This window comes from Pleurodeles waltl, chromosome 1_2, assembly GCF_031143425.1.
Source record: "Pleurodeles waltl isolate 20211129_DDA chromosome 1_2, aPleWal1.hap1.20221129, whole genome shotgun sequence".
Taxonomy (NCBI): Eukaryota; Metazoa; Chordata; class Amphibia; order Caudata; family Salamandridae; genus Pleurodeles; species Pleurodeles waltl.
Genome location: NC_090437.1, coordinates 192779656 through 192797276, shown reverse-complemented (window position 1 = coordinate 192797276; position 17621 = coordinate 192779656). Strand labels below are relative to the sequence as shown.

The window sequence follows — 17621 nt, the reverse complement described above, 5'->3', positions numbered from 1 at the left end:
GAGGGAACCATCCTTCATCCTGATGCGGCGGTGCCACGCTAAAGGGAGCTCAGACTCACAGCTTCGGGAAGGCACTCAGCTACAAGAGGGAAGTTAAAACAAACCAACTGTGCGAAATGCTCTTCAACGAAGAAAAAAGTGGGTCCAAAGCACATGCTGTAAGAATGAATAGCATATGTTATCTAGTACTTGGCCCATGCTCTCAGGGGGGAGTAAAAACAGGAAAAGGAATGACAAATGAATGCCATCAGCAAATGGTAAGTACAAATAAAAGAGCAACAATAGACACAGCCAATAAAAAGAGATGGGCAGTATGTAAGCCCCCAAAGCATCAACAACAGGTCGCTAAGGGACAGCACAATCGATGTCTAGGTTCGACCTCAAAAAGGGAGAGTTGCTGGCAGTGGGACAACACTGAGAAAAGGAAATGTGTATAAACATGTGGCAGTTCTGTTGACATAGGGGTGCCCATGGTATCTGCATCAAGAGCAATGCAGAGAAAGTAATGGTGGTTGACAGTAGTGGTCAGTGCAAGCTCATAAGACAGCAAAACCTTCTAAAAAGCATTTTAAGAGGGAAAAGTAGCAGAATGACAACCTGAACTTGAAGAGATCTGATGAAGAAAACAGGGGAAGGGGGTTCTTCTTTTTTTACAAGCAACCTTACTATGAAATGTCTCAAATGAAAAAATAGCGGTTTTAGCTAGCGTGACCATTTACTCTACTTTCTATGGTACTAATCACATCTAGGTCTTCTGTTTAGTGCTGGGCCCTCCCTGTTATACAAAGTGCCATGCTAACGACTCCAATCAGTTTAAATCACAGTACAGCTAAACCACGGACAGATGACAAGAATAATATCCCAAGTTTTGCCTATAAACTAATTACAAGATAATGCATTTGAAATCTCAAAATTACTAATGTGAGCCAAAAACAGAAAAAAACAAACTAACCAAGATGTAACTGTTAAGAAGGTTTCCAACATACATGCATACCTTCAAAACACTGCACCAAACTGACTCATGGTGCACGTAAACTATTTTTACCGCAAAAAAGAAGCAGCACTTGCCTTTTTTTGCAGTCTTTTCCAGATATGGGAAGTTGTTGGTATCCCCAGATCCTACTTTAAAAAAAGGGACATCCAATTCGTCAAGAAATTCAACAGCCATCTGGAAGCAGAAAACATGAGGATTATGGCAAAGGAATAAAAAGTGGCATGAAAACACTTAACATTACAGGTGCAGAATACCTCATATATGTGCATGGGAGCTTCAGCTAACAACATACACAGAGGAAGTAGGAAGACTCAAATAGGGTGTGGCAAGGGTGGAGGAGGAAATGAGCAAAGGCGGTCCAGAGATCAGCAAAGAAAATGTTTTCCATATAGCGTTTGCGATCCAAGAGGAAGTCAGTGCAGAAAAGGGGCATAAATCACACAAAAAGGTCATTTATTGGACCTCTTATTTGTCCACGAAAGCAAGATCATTCTTGTGTGATTCATTGATTTGTATACCCATTTAAAGGACTACGACACTAGACTATATAAAGATGCAGTCTTTGGGTAAAATGGATAAGATATGATGCAATTATAAAAAATAAAAAAACACATATTGCAAACATTTAATCACCTGCTACCACATACTGTCATGCAAGAACTATCCCAAATTTAAGCTATTCAAAAGAATTTAAAACATACTGGCACATGAAAAACAGTTGAAATGCATCACCAATGTCAACATAATTAAAAGCACAAAGGAATCAGTTTCCAGAAATAGCATAGCTTTGGCAAGGGTTCACTTGATCATGTAAAATGACTCCCTCATGCGGAGGGTGAGTGAAATGTCAATCATTTTCAAAAGTTCTTTCATACTCGAGCCAATTCTGAAGATTCCTACTGTCCCAGAGTTTAAAAACGCAGCAACAGGGACTGTGATTTAATGCAGGACTTCAGCGGAATTAAGATCCTTTGATTCCTGTAGTAGTCACCTTTAAGTTAAATACGTGACCACTGTTTAGACTGGTCTCTATAAAAAAGTTAGTTTTTTTTAAGCCCCAAGTGAAATTTCATTTACCCTGGCGTAATCTAGTGTAATTGCCAGCATTTTGCATTACAATTGTTAAACAAAATGCCTAAGATTTCGCAACATAATCAAGACTGTTCAGATAAAACTCCTACTGCGGGAGCACGAGAACGCAAATTAACTAAAGGTGAGGTGCTATTGTTCGCTTTACGTTTGGTTTTGCACTATTTTTTAGTATTAAGTCCTTAGGGAAGGCTTTAGCACTGATGGCAGACGGTGCGACAATCATTTTTTGGGCCCCCCTCCTACTCAGATTCCCTCACTACCACTGGGTAAAAGTGCCCTTCATTTCTCCATAGCCCCTGTCTCACAAACATTTCATTTGTTTTAAAGCACTGGTAAAGGTTGGCTTTACTAATAAGAATACATATCCACTAAAATGAATCCTTTTTAGCAACATTAAGAATAGATAATGAAAGACTAAGGAAAAAACATAACATCCTAACATATTTTATGCAGTTTGCATGCAACTATTTGATGACAATTCGTAAAATTCAGTTTTATATTAGGGTTGTGTCTCAGTACTGCGGTAACACAAGGATCTCTGTGACAAAAGCAGTAATCGACTAAGTTATCCACATAAAATAGAGATCTGTGATCTGCACAATACGTTTTCTTTGCAGGGCGCATATTAACCCAGAGGGGTGTGGAATTCCTATAGCCCAACTCCCAGGAAATATTGTTTGGAGCCAAGGACCGCAATATATCATGTTTATTTTGTCCTTAGGAAAAGTTGGCCCAACCCCCTGCAGCACGAATCCTTTGGCTGCCAGTTTACAGTACTGCATTATGGATCAGGGAAGGGTACTGCCTGCAGCTAAGGGAATATTTGTATCCATATTATAAATGCTGCGCGAAGTTGTATTGGTGCTTCATTAATGCAAAGCCTTTATTACTAGGGTGAGCGCAATAAGGAAATGCTAACTCAGACTGCACTGCTGACAATGGTCCCAGTATAACAAGGTGTACACACGTTTGCAAAATGTAACAATGAGGCTACTTATAATGCTCCCAGAATGCTCTCTGATCGGATGCAAATCCTTGCAGAAGCTTGAAAGCATGATTGAGAAGTCTTTGCTTTCAAATTAAATGTTCATAATAAAATGCAATTAATTTACAGACGTAGGCCAGGAAATCATACTCCTTGAAAATATTTTTTTACTGCATTTTAGCATCAGTAAATATGCATATGTAGATTTGCTCATGCGAAAATCTGTTGAGCGTTTACAAGTTCACTTTCCCTCCAACCACTTTTTTACCAACCCTTGAAGAAGTTTTACTTCTGACCCTTGTCAAGATTACATTTCCAACCTTTCTCAGCATGGGAAATGATTAGAGAAGAGCTGAGGAAACCCCATAAAACATGCAAGTTAGCAGGTTTACACAGTCTTTAAAGCACATTCCAACCCCGGAACTATTGCTTAAGGCTACCTCCAGCCCCAGTATGTAGATCTGTGGAAAAGTGGCAAAATGTGTGAATTGCTAGAATTCCAACCCTACCATAGTATAAGCCCTTGCATCATCAGAGAGGCTATTATCGGAGCTCTTATATAATGAGATTGCTGCCATTATTTATGGCTGCACTACGTGGAACCAAGGGGACCAGTGTTTTTTTTTGTTTTTGTTTTTGAAACAGGACAAGGTGATTTATGATGAGACCTGTCACATGGACAAGTAGATATTTTATTAAATTGGACAACATGTCCAAACTGGCATTTCACAAAATAATAGGTCATTTCTGCTTTTGACGTAATTTGCACAAGATAAATTTCGCCCAGGCCTTATTCTTGTCATTTTACATCAGAGTTCACTTTCAGTAAATTATTTTTATTCTTTATGCAAAAAATGTCAGGAAGAACAAAAATGATGTTAAATACACATAAGACACTCAGGACATATGATATATATATGTGTGTGTTACCTAGTGGCGGTTGCCAATAAGTAGTTATAGTTAGGACCTAGTTTCTACAGAAAAAGTGTTTTTTGACTTGCTTATAATCTTTGGTGCCGCTTGATGAATCTTCACAAAATTTCCCCCCAAAATTTGACAGTCACTTCAGCTGCTGCTTGGAAAGTTTCAGGGTGACCTTCAAGTGGGGGCTGAGAAAATGGGGGGGTTTGAAGGACGGAGGGGTAAAAAAGGTATGTTTCCAATGTTAAATTCCATAGGCATTTTGAAGAGGTCTACAGCCAAAACCACTAGATCAAACTACACCAAATTTGGCAGAATAATAGCTCTTGGTCCAGCAAGTGCCCTTTTTGTTATTTGGGGTAAATCTGTTCTGTAGTTTGAGAAATTGAAGAAAATCAAAATTTGTAAATATAGGGACACAGAGGCTCCGTGAACCCTCCCAATCCCATGCTGACATCTGATCGGCTGCCAACACTTCAACAAAGAAGTGCTGGCAGCCATGTTGGGACTCTGCTTCAGTCCCCCTGATCCCTTAGCTCTGGTGCTAGGCTCCAACAGGGATCCTCACAGAGCAAAAAAAAATTATTATTATTTTTTTTTTTAAATATTTCGCGCTAAACGCGGCAGATCCGTGGAGAAGAAAAAAAAAAAAGTACCGGCTCCCGAGCTTGTTTAAATGCAGCCCCTGGGGGCATTTGCATTTTGAAGGCAGGTGAGGGGGTTGGCCTGGGCCCCCTGCAGCAAGGGGACCACCACCTCTTCAGGGCTTTGAATAAATAGGATGCAGAGAGCCACACACACTCCCGCAGCCCTGGGGACCGCCACCTCCCTGTGGCTTGAAATAAAAAGGATGCTGGGGTGGTGATATTGCCTTGTGGCCCTTACCTCAGTCCCAGGGACCACCACCTCTAAAATACAATAAAGAGAGGGGGGTCCGTTTGGAACCCCCGGGGAACACCACCTCCCAGGGGCAATACACTTCGAAAGGGGGCTACACAAATCCCCTTTGTGGAGCCAATCATGGCCCTAGGGACCGATACACCCCAGGGCCGGCTCCTGCTATGTCCCGGTGTGCCCATACCAAGGATGTATCTATTTGCTCTCATTTGGCAGGAGCTTTGGCAGCTCCCACCAAGTGAGAGCAAATAGTTCACTTTCTGCAAATGAGTTCTGTCAAACAGCTCTACTAGCAGAAAGTGAAGTTTGCATCTATTTTCCTGCAGGCAAATATGCGTGCAGGGAAACTAATGAAAATGTAGTTCACACAGCACCCTCCATACTCGTGGGATCAATGCCGGCTCCTGCAGGATGCAGGGAGCCGGCTAGGACCGCTGGGCATTGAGGCTCCCCGCGGTGCTCTCACTCTCTCTCTCACTCACTCTCTATTCCATCCCATAATGGGGTGGAAGAGAAAGAAAGACTGTCATTGCAATCATCTCTCCATGCAATAACTTCAAATAGTCAGTCTAGGAGGATGTGTGGTAACAATGTTATACTTACGTTTTGAGGCACAGCAGAGAAGGGTCACTTCTGACCTAATGGTAAAGTTCTTGCACTGTCATTAGGTCGAAGGTTCAAATCTTAGTATCTCATGACAGTGTGTCTTTTTATTTTCTAGTGTTTTGACTGTTAAACATTCCTGGTGATGGAACACGCAAGACTTTTGCCCCTCAAAATCTGTGGGTTGAATGTCATAGCTAAGTCTGCACACTGCACAGTAAGGAATCACCTATGGCATAGTGGTTAAGGTCTCAAACATGCACACTAAAGTAAGGGTTTTAGTCTAGGTGTCTGTAGTCATTTCCTGCTTTAGTTTCTTTTCACCTATCTATATTTAAGTTACATACTGAAAGGTGATCTCACTCTTTAATTGACAAAAACATTTTTCTTTTTCATTTGCCAGGAAATACATCTCATTTTAAGTATATCAAAGCCTAAAACCGCTCTCTCTCAATCTCTCACTTTCTCTCTCAGGTTTGAGTGGTTAGGATGGTTAACTGGCCAACTCCACCGTTCACGGCGCAAAGTTGGGTGGTTATAGGAGGTTGTCCTACTGCCAACCGATACTGTGCACTGCTTTAACTATACGTTAAAAAAACCCATAGAAATTCACTGTTAAAAACAAATGTTACAGGGAAGTTAGAGTTAGGAAATAGAATTGGGGAAAGGAAAAAAGAAAAAAACAAAAAAAAAAAAAAAAGAAGGTTACAGGGACGTAGTCAGGTAAGCAATACTACAGTTAGTTAAGGACCAAGACGGGGTGGGACGCCCAGACTTTTATCTTACTATCAGGCGGCATTGGATTGATACAGTCCGTAGGGAAGCAGGGACTAGAGAGTATGGCAATTTTTTTTTAATCTTTCAGGATGGCACAAGAAGCTCGTATTGATCGCCCAACTTTTCTTAAGATCCTAGGACTGCCGAAACAGACAAGGTATAAGGCACTAGCAGACATGGCCTCCGTTCTGAAACACTTCTTTAGCGCGCGGCTGATTCCGGTCTGCCATAAGTTTTTACGGCTATGCAAGTGTGTATTCCTGAGTATAGATGTCCCCTAAACCAGTTTTGAAGGCATGCAATGCCCGTGGTATGTGATACTTGGGGACTTCTTTATTAGTAACCGACAGCTAACTTGGCAAGAAATGGAACAACGCCTGGGACCAAACTAGCTGCACTTTTGGTATAGTTTCTTGCAGATTTCAGGGTTCCCGACAACTCACTGTCCAGAGATGCCCCAAAATAGCTCAACTCTTATAAAATTGCTTGTTCGTACACATTTACTCGGAATTAGTAATTGGTACAGGGCACTAAGGAAGGGCCTGGGTCTACCCTTGTTAAACGGCTTTTTAGGCAAACTTGAGAACCGTGTGGGGTGCCCGATGATCCTGGATGAATGGGAGCATGCTTCCATGGTGGTATACAAGTCTCTTAGAGCCACAAATTTCAAGCAAGTGGTCTGGCTAGGCACACTTAGGTGAACTCCCTCTTTTGAGGAGACATCCGCATGATGAATGAATGCGCTTCAGCTTTTTACAGATACTTTGGGTGAACTTCAAGAGTATCTGAAGAGCAAGGATGTGTGTGGGTTTTCACACTTGGATGTGTAGTTTGGTTTGTGGTTGATCTGGTGCAAAAGATAAACAGATACATTTTATAATCATTGCTCGAAATTATGATTGTGCTTATCTATGCTTTTTCTTTTTATCCTGGCAGCTCGGCCACATATGCTCCCTTTTCGTAATTTTTGTGAGGCAATAATGTAGGTTAATTAAGAGGCCCTCAAGGGAACAGCTAATGTATAATGTAAATCTACACAAGCACTTCAAAAATGTTGTATTGGGTTTAACCATACTGTATGGACATTAATGGCAGTAGGTTATGTTTTTGGCTCTTTTTTCTATATCACTGCTCGATGAATAAATATATATATATATTTTTTTTTTTAAACAAGAAACCCATAAAAGTTTAGCAATTATAGTTAAAGTTATTTCAAGTAATTAACTCGCCCCCTGCCTTGCACAGTTTTTTTTTTTCCCCAAAATTTGACTGCTGATGTTACATTTATATTTTTAATGACATTAAAGAAGTTGTCATGAGTGATATAATATCTGGGGTAATTAGCATTGAATGGTGAGGGCTCAAGCTATAGTTACCTTAGGGCACGAGTTAGAGTTACTTGAAATAACCAACTATAACTGCTGAGCTTGTATGGTTTTGGTCGAGTAAATTCAGAACCCAACTGTATTGTCCCTATAACCCTTAGTTTTTAAGAGAATTTCTATGGTTTTTAATTCCTTTTCCTAACTATAAACGTCCCTTTAACTTTTGTTTTATTTAGTGAATTTCAATGTTTTTTTAACGTAAAGTAATCTTAACTACTCTACGTTAATCCAACCACTGCCGCGCATGGCCTACATTAATTCAAACCCCTATAACACCCAATCCGACACCACGCACAGCCTTTGGCCGTGCACAGCGGGGTTCAGCCAAGCCCATATAACCATCCAGACAGTGTTTCTAGACTTTGATGAATAATATACTCAGAATGAGATATTTTAGGACAAATTGAAAGAAAAACGTATTTGTCAAGTAAAAGCAGTAAGATTAGATTTTTGTATTGATCTTAAATATTTGAATTTGAAAAGTAATTAAGGGAGGAATGTGACTACTGACATACCTAGACTGGAACCATCAACCTTCACGGTGAGGGCCTGAGCCCTTAAACTCTAGGCCACAGGTGACTCTCTGCTATGCAGATTTCAAGGCATGCATGACATTCACCTTAAAGCGTAAATATTCCATCACTAGGAATGTTTAACTGTCAAAACACTTGTAATTAAACAGACACACTGCATGAGATACCAGGATTTGAATCTTCAACCTACTGAGTGACAGTCCAAAAGCTTTGCCAGTAGGCCAGAAGTTCAAAAAGTAACTTTAAAACATTCATTTTATGTTTAGCCCCAGGGAGGAGGCAGTCCACAGGGCTATGGGGGGGGGGGGGGGGTAGGGGTTATATCAAATCAAAAAGGAAACACAGGGTCCCTGAGCAAATGGAGAGAGAGATTCAGGGAAACGTACAATGAGTAGAAAGTGTATCACTCTCCTATCAAAATTCATAAAACAGTGCAATCTAAAAAGGAAAAAGCTTTAATAGATATTCAAAAATGTTCTTTTTAATGCTCTAAACATAAGTAGATGTGTACGTATATGCATCAATATTTTGTACACAATCTTCTATATAAAAAAACAACACAAAAACGCACTTCACCAAGCAATGACTCAAGCCTAATATTCAAAAAAACATACACAGACCATCCACAACCAATCACACACACAGCATACAGAAAGACAACAAGACATCAAAGTCATGAATGATTGCACATACAATCAGATCTCAAAACACAATATATATATATATATATATATATATATATATATATATATATATATATATATATATATATATATATATATATATATATATATATTTAAAAAAAACAGCTTTACTCAAAAACTCGAATACATATATAAATAAAAACAGATACCAGACTCATGTGTGGGTCATTTATCTCTAGTCTCTAATAGTAAGCTCTGGAGGTTGCGCTGTTTTATGAATTTTGATAGGAGAGTGATACACTTTCTACTCAGGGTAGGGGTTATATGCCCCTATGCCCACCCCGTACCCTGCATTATTAGAACACGTTTTGCCCCGGAAAGGTGGAGGTCCCGGGGGGTGGGGGCGCCCAGCATTAATTTAAGATGATTTACCCCAGGGAGGTGGAGGTCTGGGGGGGGGGGGTGGGGGTATTGCGCGCGCGTGCCCCCCCCCAAACATTGATATATTAAGATTTGCACAAACTGCCAAATTTAAAAGCAGTGCCCGGGGAGTTGGCAGTCCCCAGGTTTTTTATAAGACCTAGGCGGGGGTCCCAGTGCGCCCCCTCCTATTTTTATGCTTTTACCCCAGGGACCTGGCCCACCTGGGGGTGGGGAAAAAAACAAAAAACAAAAGCAAGTGCAGGAGACGACGCTTGCTTTTTACTTTTTTTTGGATTTGTGGATTTGCTGCAAATTTTTTAAAAATATAACTTTTAAGCCTTGTGGGGCAACTTTTCCTTTGTTGAGACTCGGCTGATGTTGAGTCTCAAAATGGCTGCCAACACTTCCTGGGTGAAATGTTGACAGCCAATCAGATCTCTTCTTGAGATCAGGAGTATTTGCGAAGCCTTCGCGCCTTCAGATATATACAATTGGTTTTCTTTTAATAATTCACAAAACACTCAACAGATTTACACCAAATAACAAGAAGCACTCTTTCTAGACCAAGAGCTACCTGTCTGCCAAATGTGATGTAATTAAGTCAAGCCGATCCAGCTGTAGTTGTGTCTAAACTCCCTATGGGAATTAAAATGGTTAATGCTTTTTTTTTTTTTACATCCTGCCCCCTTTTCTTCACCATCCCTTGACAGATCACCCCGAAACCTTGCATAACAATATTCTCAGGCACACTTTTTTTTGGGAAAATGTTGTGAATATTTTTTTAAACAATGCACCAATGTGCGAGTACCCAGAAGGTAGCATTTGTCTGAAGGACTCGAACATGAGGAAGAGCCCGATATCTCAACAGGAAACAAACCAGAGAATGTTCACTTGATATCTATGCACCTATCGAGATCCTCCAGGCCACTTTCTATTCAAAAAACATATATGAAACTAACCAGCCCTCTCCAGCAGTGGAGATCCATTAACATATAAATATTTTAAGTTTGCTGTTACAGATGTTTCACTGTGCATTATTGGGGACCCCTTCAAAATAGTGGGAATATATGCAGCTCACTCACTGTGAAGGACTGTAGGAAACAAATATTTACAAAAAGTTAGTTTTTACTATTATCCACTGACCCACCTCATCCATGCCAGAAGCTGTGAAAAAAATGCCCATCTCCTTGGCGTACTTCTGCAGCTCCCTGTACTGTTCGTGGCTGAACTCTAGGTGGCGCTTGTGGTCTCCGTACGTCTTCCCCCAGGAGTGCTTGGAGGTGTATGGTCTCTCCAAGGCCTTCTTGTTAAATTTATGCTCGAGTTCACTCTTCTGGAATTTAGCACAGTCTGCGCCACACTCCTGAAAATGAAAACAAATATATGACTTTGGTCTTATATGCGCTTATGCAAACATGCCACAGGCACTACCAACAGATTTTCCCTGAACGCTGTTTCAGTGATTTGGCATAATAGCTACCTCCCTCCCTTAAAGCACTGTATAAAGGTTATTTCAAAAGTTCCTAAACAGAGCTCTTCTGAATTCAACATGTTTTATCCCAACCAGTGGGTATATAGCACCTTTATCTGGGGACAGCATAAAAGGGGCTAACTGATGTGTGATATCGAGTTCCTGTTAAAACAGTTATAAAGAGTTTAAAATCATATCTTCCACTTGAATTTGAATTTCTTCAAAATATTCTCTTCTCCTCCGCTCAATAGTTTGTTGATGTCCCATGTGGTATGATAAAATAGAAGTCTAATGACTGAAATGTAATCAAAGCGGAAATGTAAAATAAAGATCATTAACAATAAACTAGGAACAACTGAGAAGAGTTAACGTAAGGTAAAGGGTATACCTCCCCAAAGGAAAGCTGTTGAAAAGACATTCTATATCAGGGAGAGCTCCACCAATACAGGCCATGTAGTGCCCAAGCATAATGATGGAATTGTCCCACTCTCCAAATAAAGCCTGCCACTATAATCCCACAGTGTCAGTGTAAGTATGGTCGATGTCACAAGCTATGGTGCTAGACCCAGGGGAACATGGGGTGAGTCTCGCCACCTCCCATCAGGTTGGGTCACAAAACATGGAATCACCTTCTCAATGGATGTTGACTTGGCAAATGCTTTTCTTCTGATTCGTTGTGACTACTCAGGCAGCCATGTCAGCTATGCACAACACTGCAGTGGAGTGCAGCTGTGCTCCTTTGTCGTGGTAAGATAACAATAATTCTACATGTAGGTGTGACTGCTGCTTCTAGAGTACACAGACAAAATATTATTATTCATTTAAGAATTGATGTGTATTATTACTAGTAATTTGCAGAAATTACTAATTACAATTCAGAGAACGGAGGCCTTTTGAAAGTAGACCCCACTGCCTAACAAGTGAATTAATGGAGGACTTTGCCGGAAGTAAGATCCTTTGATATCAGTAGCACAGCCTAGGTGAACTTTTATTTACAATGGCTTAATCTAGCGTTATTTCTGGCATTTTGTGTTACAATTGTTAGACAAAATGGCTAAGATTTTGCCACGCAATTAAAACTTTGGTCGGATAAAAATCATACAGCTGGAGCATCAAGACGCAAATGAACTGAACACGAGGGGCTAGTGTTTGCTTGATATGCAGTTTTGCACCATTTTTTTGTACAAAATACATCCTCAGGGCCAGCATTAGTGCTGGTTGCACCTGTTGGAACAATCAGTTTTGTTACACCCATCCCCCCCAATCAATACCATTGGGCAAAAGTGAATTAGTCAAAAAATGCTAATGCTGCCCAAGTCTGCTTTACATGTTTTTAATATTTCATTGATTTTTACCCAGTTGTAGTTGCTGGTATTGGCCTTGTTCTGGAAATACGAAGGATGTGGGGTAACGTAAGGTTTACCTGTAGGTGTAGCTTTGCACCTTGAATAATTTTCTGGACTCGCATGCTGTGCATTTTTCTGCCATCTAGTCGTTGGGTCTGGAATTTTCTACTATTCAGCAAATTTCTTTTAGTCAGTCTTCTTTTTCTACTCTGGATTGATGGTGGGCGTTGAAGGAACCTCCATATAGTGTCTCCTTGTGACGTTGTCGTACTTCTTCCAGATGTTCCCACCTTAGGTCGGTATCTTCAGATTTTTTTTTCTATTTTCTCTCATCTTCTTGGTGGAGGTGGGTGGGTTGCTTGTGAATCCAGAAAATTATTCAAGCTGCAAACCTACACCTACAGGTAAGAAACTTTGTTTTGCAACGTGAATCTTTCTGGATTCACATGCGGTGCATTGATTTTAAAGAAGTGTTTATTCCTGTGGTGGTTGGTTTGAAGATGGGCACGGACTTGTAAATAGATGCTATACCACCCTTTGTCCCACTTGAGCTTTTTGGTTCGTCTGAATGTCAATGTAATAATGTTTTGTAAACATGTGCGCTAATGACCAAGTTGCAGCCATGCAAATGTAATCGAGTATTTGAAAAAACCGCAATGGTTGCTCCTTTTTTCCCTATAGAGTGTGCTGCTAGTGTTATTGTTAATGTTTCACCTGCATAGGTGTGACATAACTGGATTATTTGTGCAATCCATCTTGCAATTGGGTTCTTTGTAACTCTCTTTCCCAAGTAGCTTTTTGAAAAAGATACAAACAATTGCTGAGTCTTCCAGAAAGGTTTTGTCCTTTCAATGTAATACATAATGGATCGTCTTGCGTCAAAAGCGTACAATGGTTTTTCAGCGTGTCTCTTTGTATTTTGAAAGAAACTTGGAATTTGAATAGGTTGCTTAGTGTGAAACTACCTTTGGTATGAACTGTGGATCTGTTCTCATGACAATTCTGTCTTTGTGAATTTCACAACAGAGTTCTTGTATTGAGAATGCCTGTAACTCACTAACTCTGTGCAGGGCTCTAATAGCTGCCAAGAATTCAGTCTTTAAGGTTAGCATTTATAAAGTAGCTTTGTGTAACAGTTCGAAAGGTTTTCTAATGAGTTACGTATGCACTAAATTCCGGCTCCATGTGGGTGCTGATACCCTTCTTGGTGGTGCGATCCTTTTAGCACCCTCTAAAGAATCTTTTTACCACTAGTGCTGTGAAAACAACGCCTTCCTGTTTGGCCTCCTGTATAGGGCGGTATTGCTGCCAGATGAACCTTTAAAGATGCAAATGTAAGACCTTATTGTAAAAGATGAGTTAAATACCTTGACAATATCTTTTCACTTGTGATTTTCTTGCCTAACTTATTTTTTACACACTAACGTGAAAATCTTTTCCATTTTGCCATATAACATTTCCTAGTTATTGGTCTTCTCGCTTCCCTTAATACTGCCATTGTGTTTTCTGGTAATTTCTTGTGTTCAAATTTACAGTCTTCAGGAACCCGGTAGTTAGTTTCAAATATTCTGGTTCTGGGTGTAGTTTTTTTGCTTTTAATTGACAGCATATCGTGCAGTTTTGGTAGCCTCTGAAATCTTCCTTGAGCCAGTTGTACTATCTCTGAGTACCAGGTTTGTCTTGCCCAATGGAGTGCAATTAAAATCAAGGTCATGTGGCTCCTTTTGCATTGCTTGATAACCTTGTGGAAAAGTGGAATTGAGGGAAAAGCGTATGCAAATGTCCCTGACCAATTTATTGAAAAGGGCATTCATCAGAGACTGAGGGTGTGGTCGTCTGGAGGCAAAGCACTGGCATGTTGCATTCCGAGGGCTTGCAGACAGATCTACCGTTGGTGTACCCCACTTCGGGAAAAAAAAAAAAAAAAGTTGTACCATTCTGATTGAGCTCCCATTTGTGGGAGCATGAGGCCTGCCTACTCAGTTGGTCTACTTCGTAATTGTCCTTCCCTTTGAAGATGTATTACTAGAGTCTCCGTGTTTCTTTGTATTGCACATTTCCAGAGTTGTGGAGCTAGCTTTGGAAGGGTGGAAATTGAGTGCCCCCCCCCAATTTGTTTATATAAAACATTGTTGCTGTATTGTCTGTTTAAATCAATATTGCCTTTCCCTGGAGATGGTTTTGGAATACTTTCAAAGCTAGAAAAACTGTCTTTAGTCCCAGGATGTTGATGTGTTGTACAGCATCCTGATCTCTTCGGACTACTCACATTTTGAAAGAACCCATGTGAGTGCCCCCCTCCTATATGTGAGGCATCTTTGGTTATCATTACAGATGGAGTTGGTTGCAGAAAAAGTCTTCCTTGTGTAATGGTCCGCTTGTTGAACTACACAATTTCCTCCTGTACCTTCTGCGTGACAACCACTAGATCTTCCCAATTCCCTGTTGCAATTGATTTTGAAGACACTCCTGGATTGGTCTCATATGAAGTCTCACATATGGAATCAAGGGAATGCATGATGCCATCTTTCCCAATAGCTTCCCCACTGTCCTCGCTGTCAGAGCTTGCACCTTCTGGTAAAGGAGTGTTTCTTCCAGAAGGGACTGAGTTATTTTCGTGTTGTTGAATGCTTTCCCTTGAAATGAGTTTAACCATGCTCCCAAGAAAACATCTTATCCTGTTCTGGCTCTGGAGATGATTTCTCTGTGTTTAATGAGAAACAAGCTGTGTACAGTGTCTTTATCACAATTTGAATGTCCTGTTTGCATTTTATGTGCAAGTTTGCCCTTACTAACCAATCCTCGAGGTATGGAGATACATGTATACGCATTCTTCTGACAAGTGCCACCACTAATGCTAGACACTTTGTGAACACTCTTGGTGCTGTTTTTATTACAAAAGCTAGCACTGTGAATTGATAGTGTGTTCTGTTTACCACAAACCTTAGGTATTTTTTGTGTTTTGCATTCACCAGAATGTGCAAGTAGATATCTTTCAAGTCTATAGATGCCATATAATCCCCTTTTTACAACTGTGGAATGATTTCCTGTAAGTTTTTGTGTTTTTATGAACTTGCTGATATACTGAGCTTTAGGATTGGACACAAGGATCCGAAAAGGGACTAGGAAATATGTGGAGTCATTTTCCTTGTTGATTTCTTGAGGTGGAACCCGTTCTATTGCTTGATTGTCTAATAACTCGTTGACCTCCTTGAGAAGTCTATTTGTTTCCTCTTCTGAAGGGATGCTTCTCTTTGGATCACTTGCTGGTGGGAATTGGTTTAGTTCTATTCAACACCCGAGTTGTATTGTGTTTAAGACCCATTTGTCTGAAGTCATCTTCCTCCACTCCTAGAGAAACTTGTTCTATCATAAACACAAGAAGTATGGGGTGTTGTATGGGAACCACTGACAACGAATTTACCTTGGACCTTTTTATCTCAAATTTTGAGATTTGTTTAGCGTGCTGCATACAGCTGTGCGGTAGGGGAAATTCCTTTTACGGACTAGATGGTCTCACACACTATTTAGTGTCTTGCTTCATCATATGACCAACTAGCCCTATCCGGGTAGGACAATGCCACCTGGACGGACTCAACCTCACCGTTAAGAACTTGGAGGGAGTGCAGAGATTAAAGTTATCTGGATAGATGTGGGATCCAGTCTGCTAAAGGACATATAAAAACACTTAGTCAGTCACCTGTGTAATAGTACACCTTTATTTGTGGTGACTACTGGTGAGGCTAAAAACAAGTGATGGAACACCTAGTTGAGAATAATGGCTCAAAGGGTCACCTATGTTTTAGAAGTGGGCAGAAACATGTTGGCCATTAACTAAGAGCCAAAGGAGGTCTAGGGGCATTCTTCTGGGCCTAGGGTCCCTAAATATCATGCACTACAGATGCAGAGAGAAAGGCTGCCTCAGTAGAAGGAAAATCTTTTCTTTGGGATTCAATATATTCACCTTCCTCTGAAGGCTGATACGTTACTTGTTGATCATCTTCTGCCTTACAAAACAGTTCTCCTTCTTCTTGAGGCTAAGGAGTGAGTGGAGTCCGAATTTCCTCAACTTCAACAATGAAGGACATTTCAGAGGTAGAAGTCTTTTGTGGGATCCTGAATCACTTCAGATTGTCATCAAACTCTTTTCTTTTGAGAAGTGCAGCCATTTCAGCCTCAAGTCTTTTCCTCTTTTTCTCAATTTCTACGGCCCACTCTTCAGGACTGGTCGCCAAATGTTTTCTCTTGGATGCCGAAATTTCCTTCGCCATCTGCTTAGATTGTGAGCTCCGATGTGCAGTCTGTGAATCGTGGTCTTTTGATGACAAAGCATCCTTTGCCTTTCTGTCCTTTAAAGAAGCATGTTTTTTTTTTTGTTTTCTCTCCACTAGACACCCCTTGTGGAACTCCCTTCCGCGGGGCGAACCTGCGGACAGCGTACATTTCTATACCGAGGCTCCCCTTGGTGCCTGTGAGTGATTTTTTTCAACTCAGGTGTCTCAGCGGAGGTTATGGACTCTCTTACCTCCGATTTTCGGCTCTTCTTTGGCGCTTCTTCTTAGACCTTGATGATCTCCTGGTCACCCTCTGAAGTTTCTCCTTCAGGTCCAACCTGCGACATTCTCCTCCTCATCACTTGAAAACCCCAGGTCTCTAAGGGATGGTGCTGTTTTTTGGCCTTGCAATGTGTGATGGGCTATCCTTTGTCTTGCTCTCACCTTCAGCGCAATAACGGAGCAGTCGTTACAATCTTCACTCCGGTGGTGGACTGGAGGAAAGATTACACACTGGATGCTTACCCTTCTGAGCATATGTATGATGGCAATTCTTGCAGTACTGGAATGGTGCATTCTCCATTGCCTCACCCCGGGTGGCCCCTGTCTTGGCATTCTCTGTAATCCGTTGAGTAAATGAAATAAATGTATAAATCGATCTTACTTTGTCCTTCATCCGCTCCCGGTTGATGATGTTCTCTTACTTTGACAAGCTTATCGTTAAAGGTTTCCAGAAAATTCTTTGAAGTTTTCCCTCGTGTTGGAGACGTCTCTGCAAACACATACATACCCAACGGCAGAAAAAATGAATCTGAATATGGCAACCTACGGTGGGAACATCTGAAGGAAGTACGACAACATCACAAGGAGACACCATATGGAGGTTCTGTTGACGCCCACCAACAAACAAGAGTAGAAAAAGAAGACGGGCTAAAAGGAATTTGGTGAAATAGTAGAAAATTCCACACCCAAACACTAGATGGCGGAATAATGCACAGCATGTGAACCCAGAAAAGATTCACGCTGCAAAACAGTTGATAAGCTCCAGGTATGACTGGTTGATGGCAGGCCTAGACCTTGAACTGTATTATCTAGCAAAACATCTGTAGTAAGTTGCGGGATCGACAATTATATGACTGATGAATTTGCTGGAATCTTTCATTGGGCGGTCAATCAAGCAATTACCCTAGACCAGTGGCAGTAACATGCCACTGTTACTCAGAGTGCATAAAGAAAATAGAAGTACCTATGCTATCTGCAACCCAATCTAGCATTA

General features: G+C 40.8%; 1 protein-coding gene across 1 annotated transcript in view; it reads right to left on the bottom strand.

Moving 5' to 3' along the window:
- The window catches only part of LOC138299440 (sialic acid synthase-like), a 104507-nt gene that overhangs the window by 55588 nt on the left and 31298 nt on the right, over nt 1-17621 (bottom strand). Inside the window, exons 2-3 of the mRNA XM_069237684.1 lie at nt 10402-10617; nt 1069-1168 (exon numbers count right to left, since the gene is read on the bottom strand). Coding sequence (XP_069093785.1) covers nt 1069-1168; nt 10402-10617 — 316 coding nt within the window. The remainder of the gene's footprint in view (nt 1-1068; nt 1169-10401; nt 10618-17621) is intronic.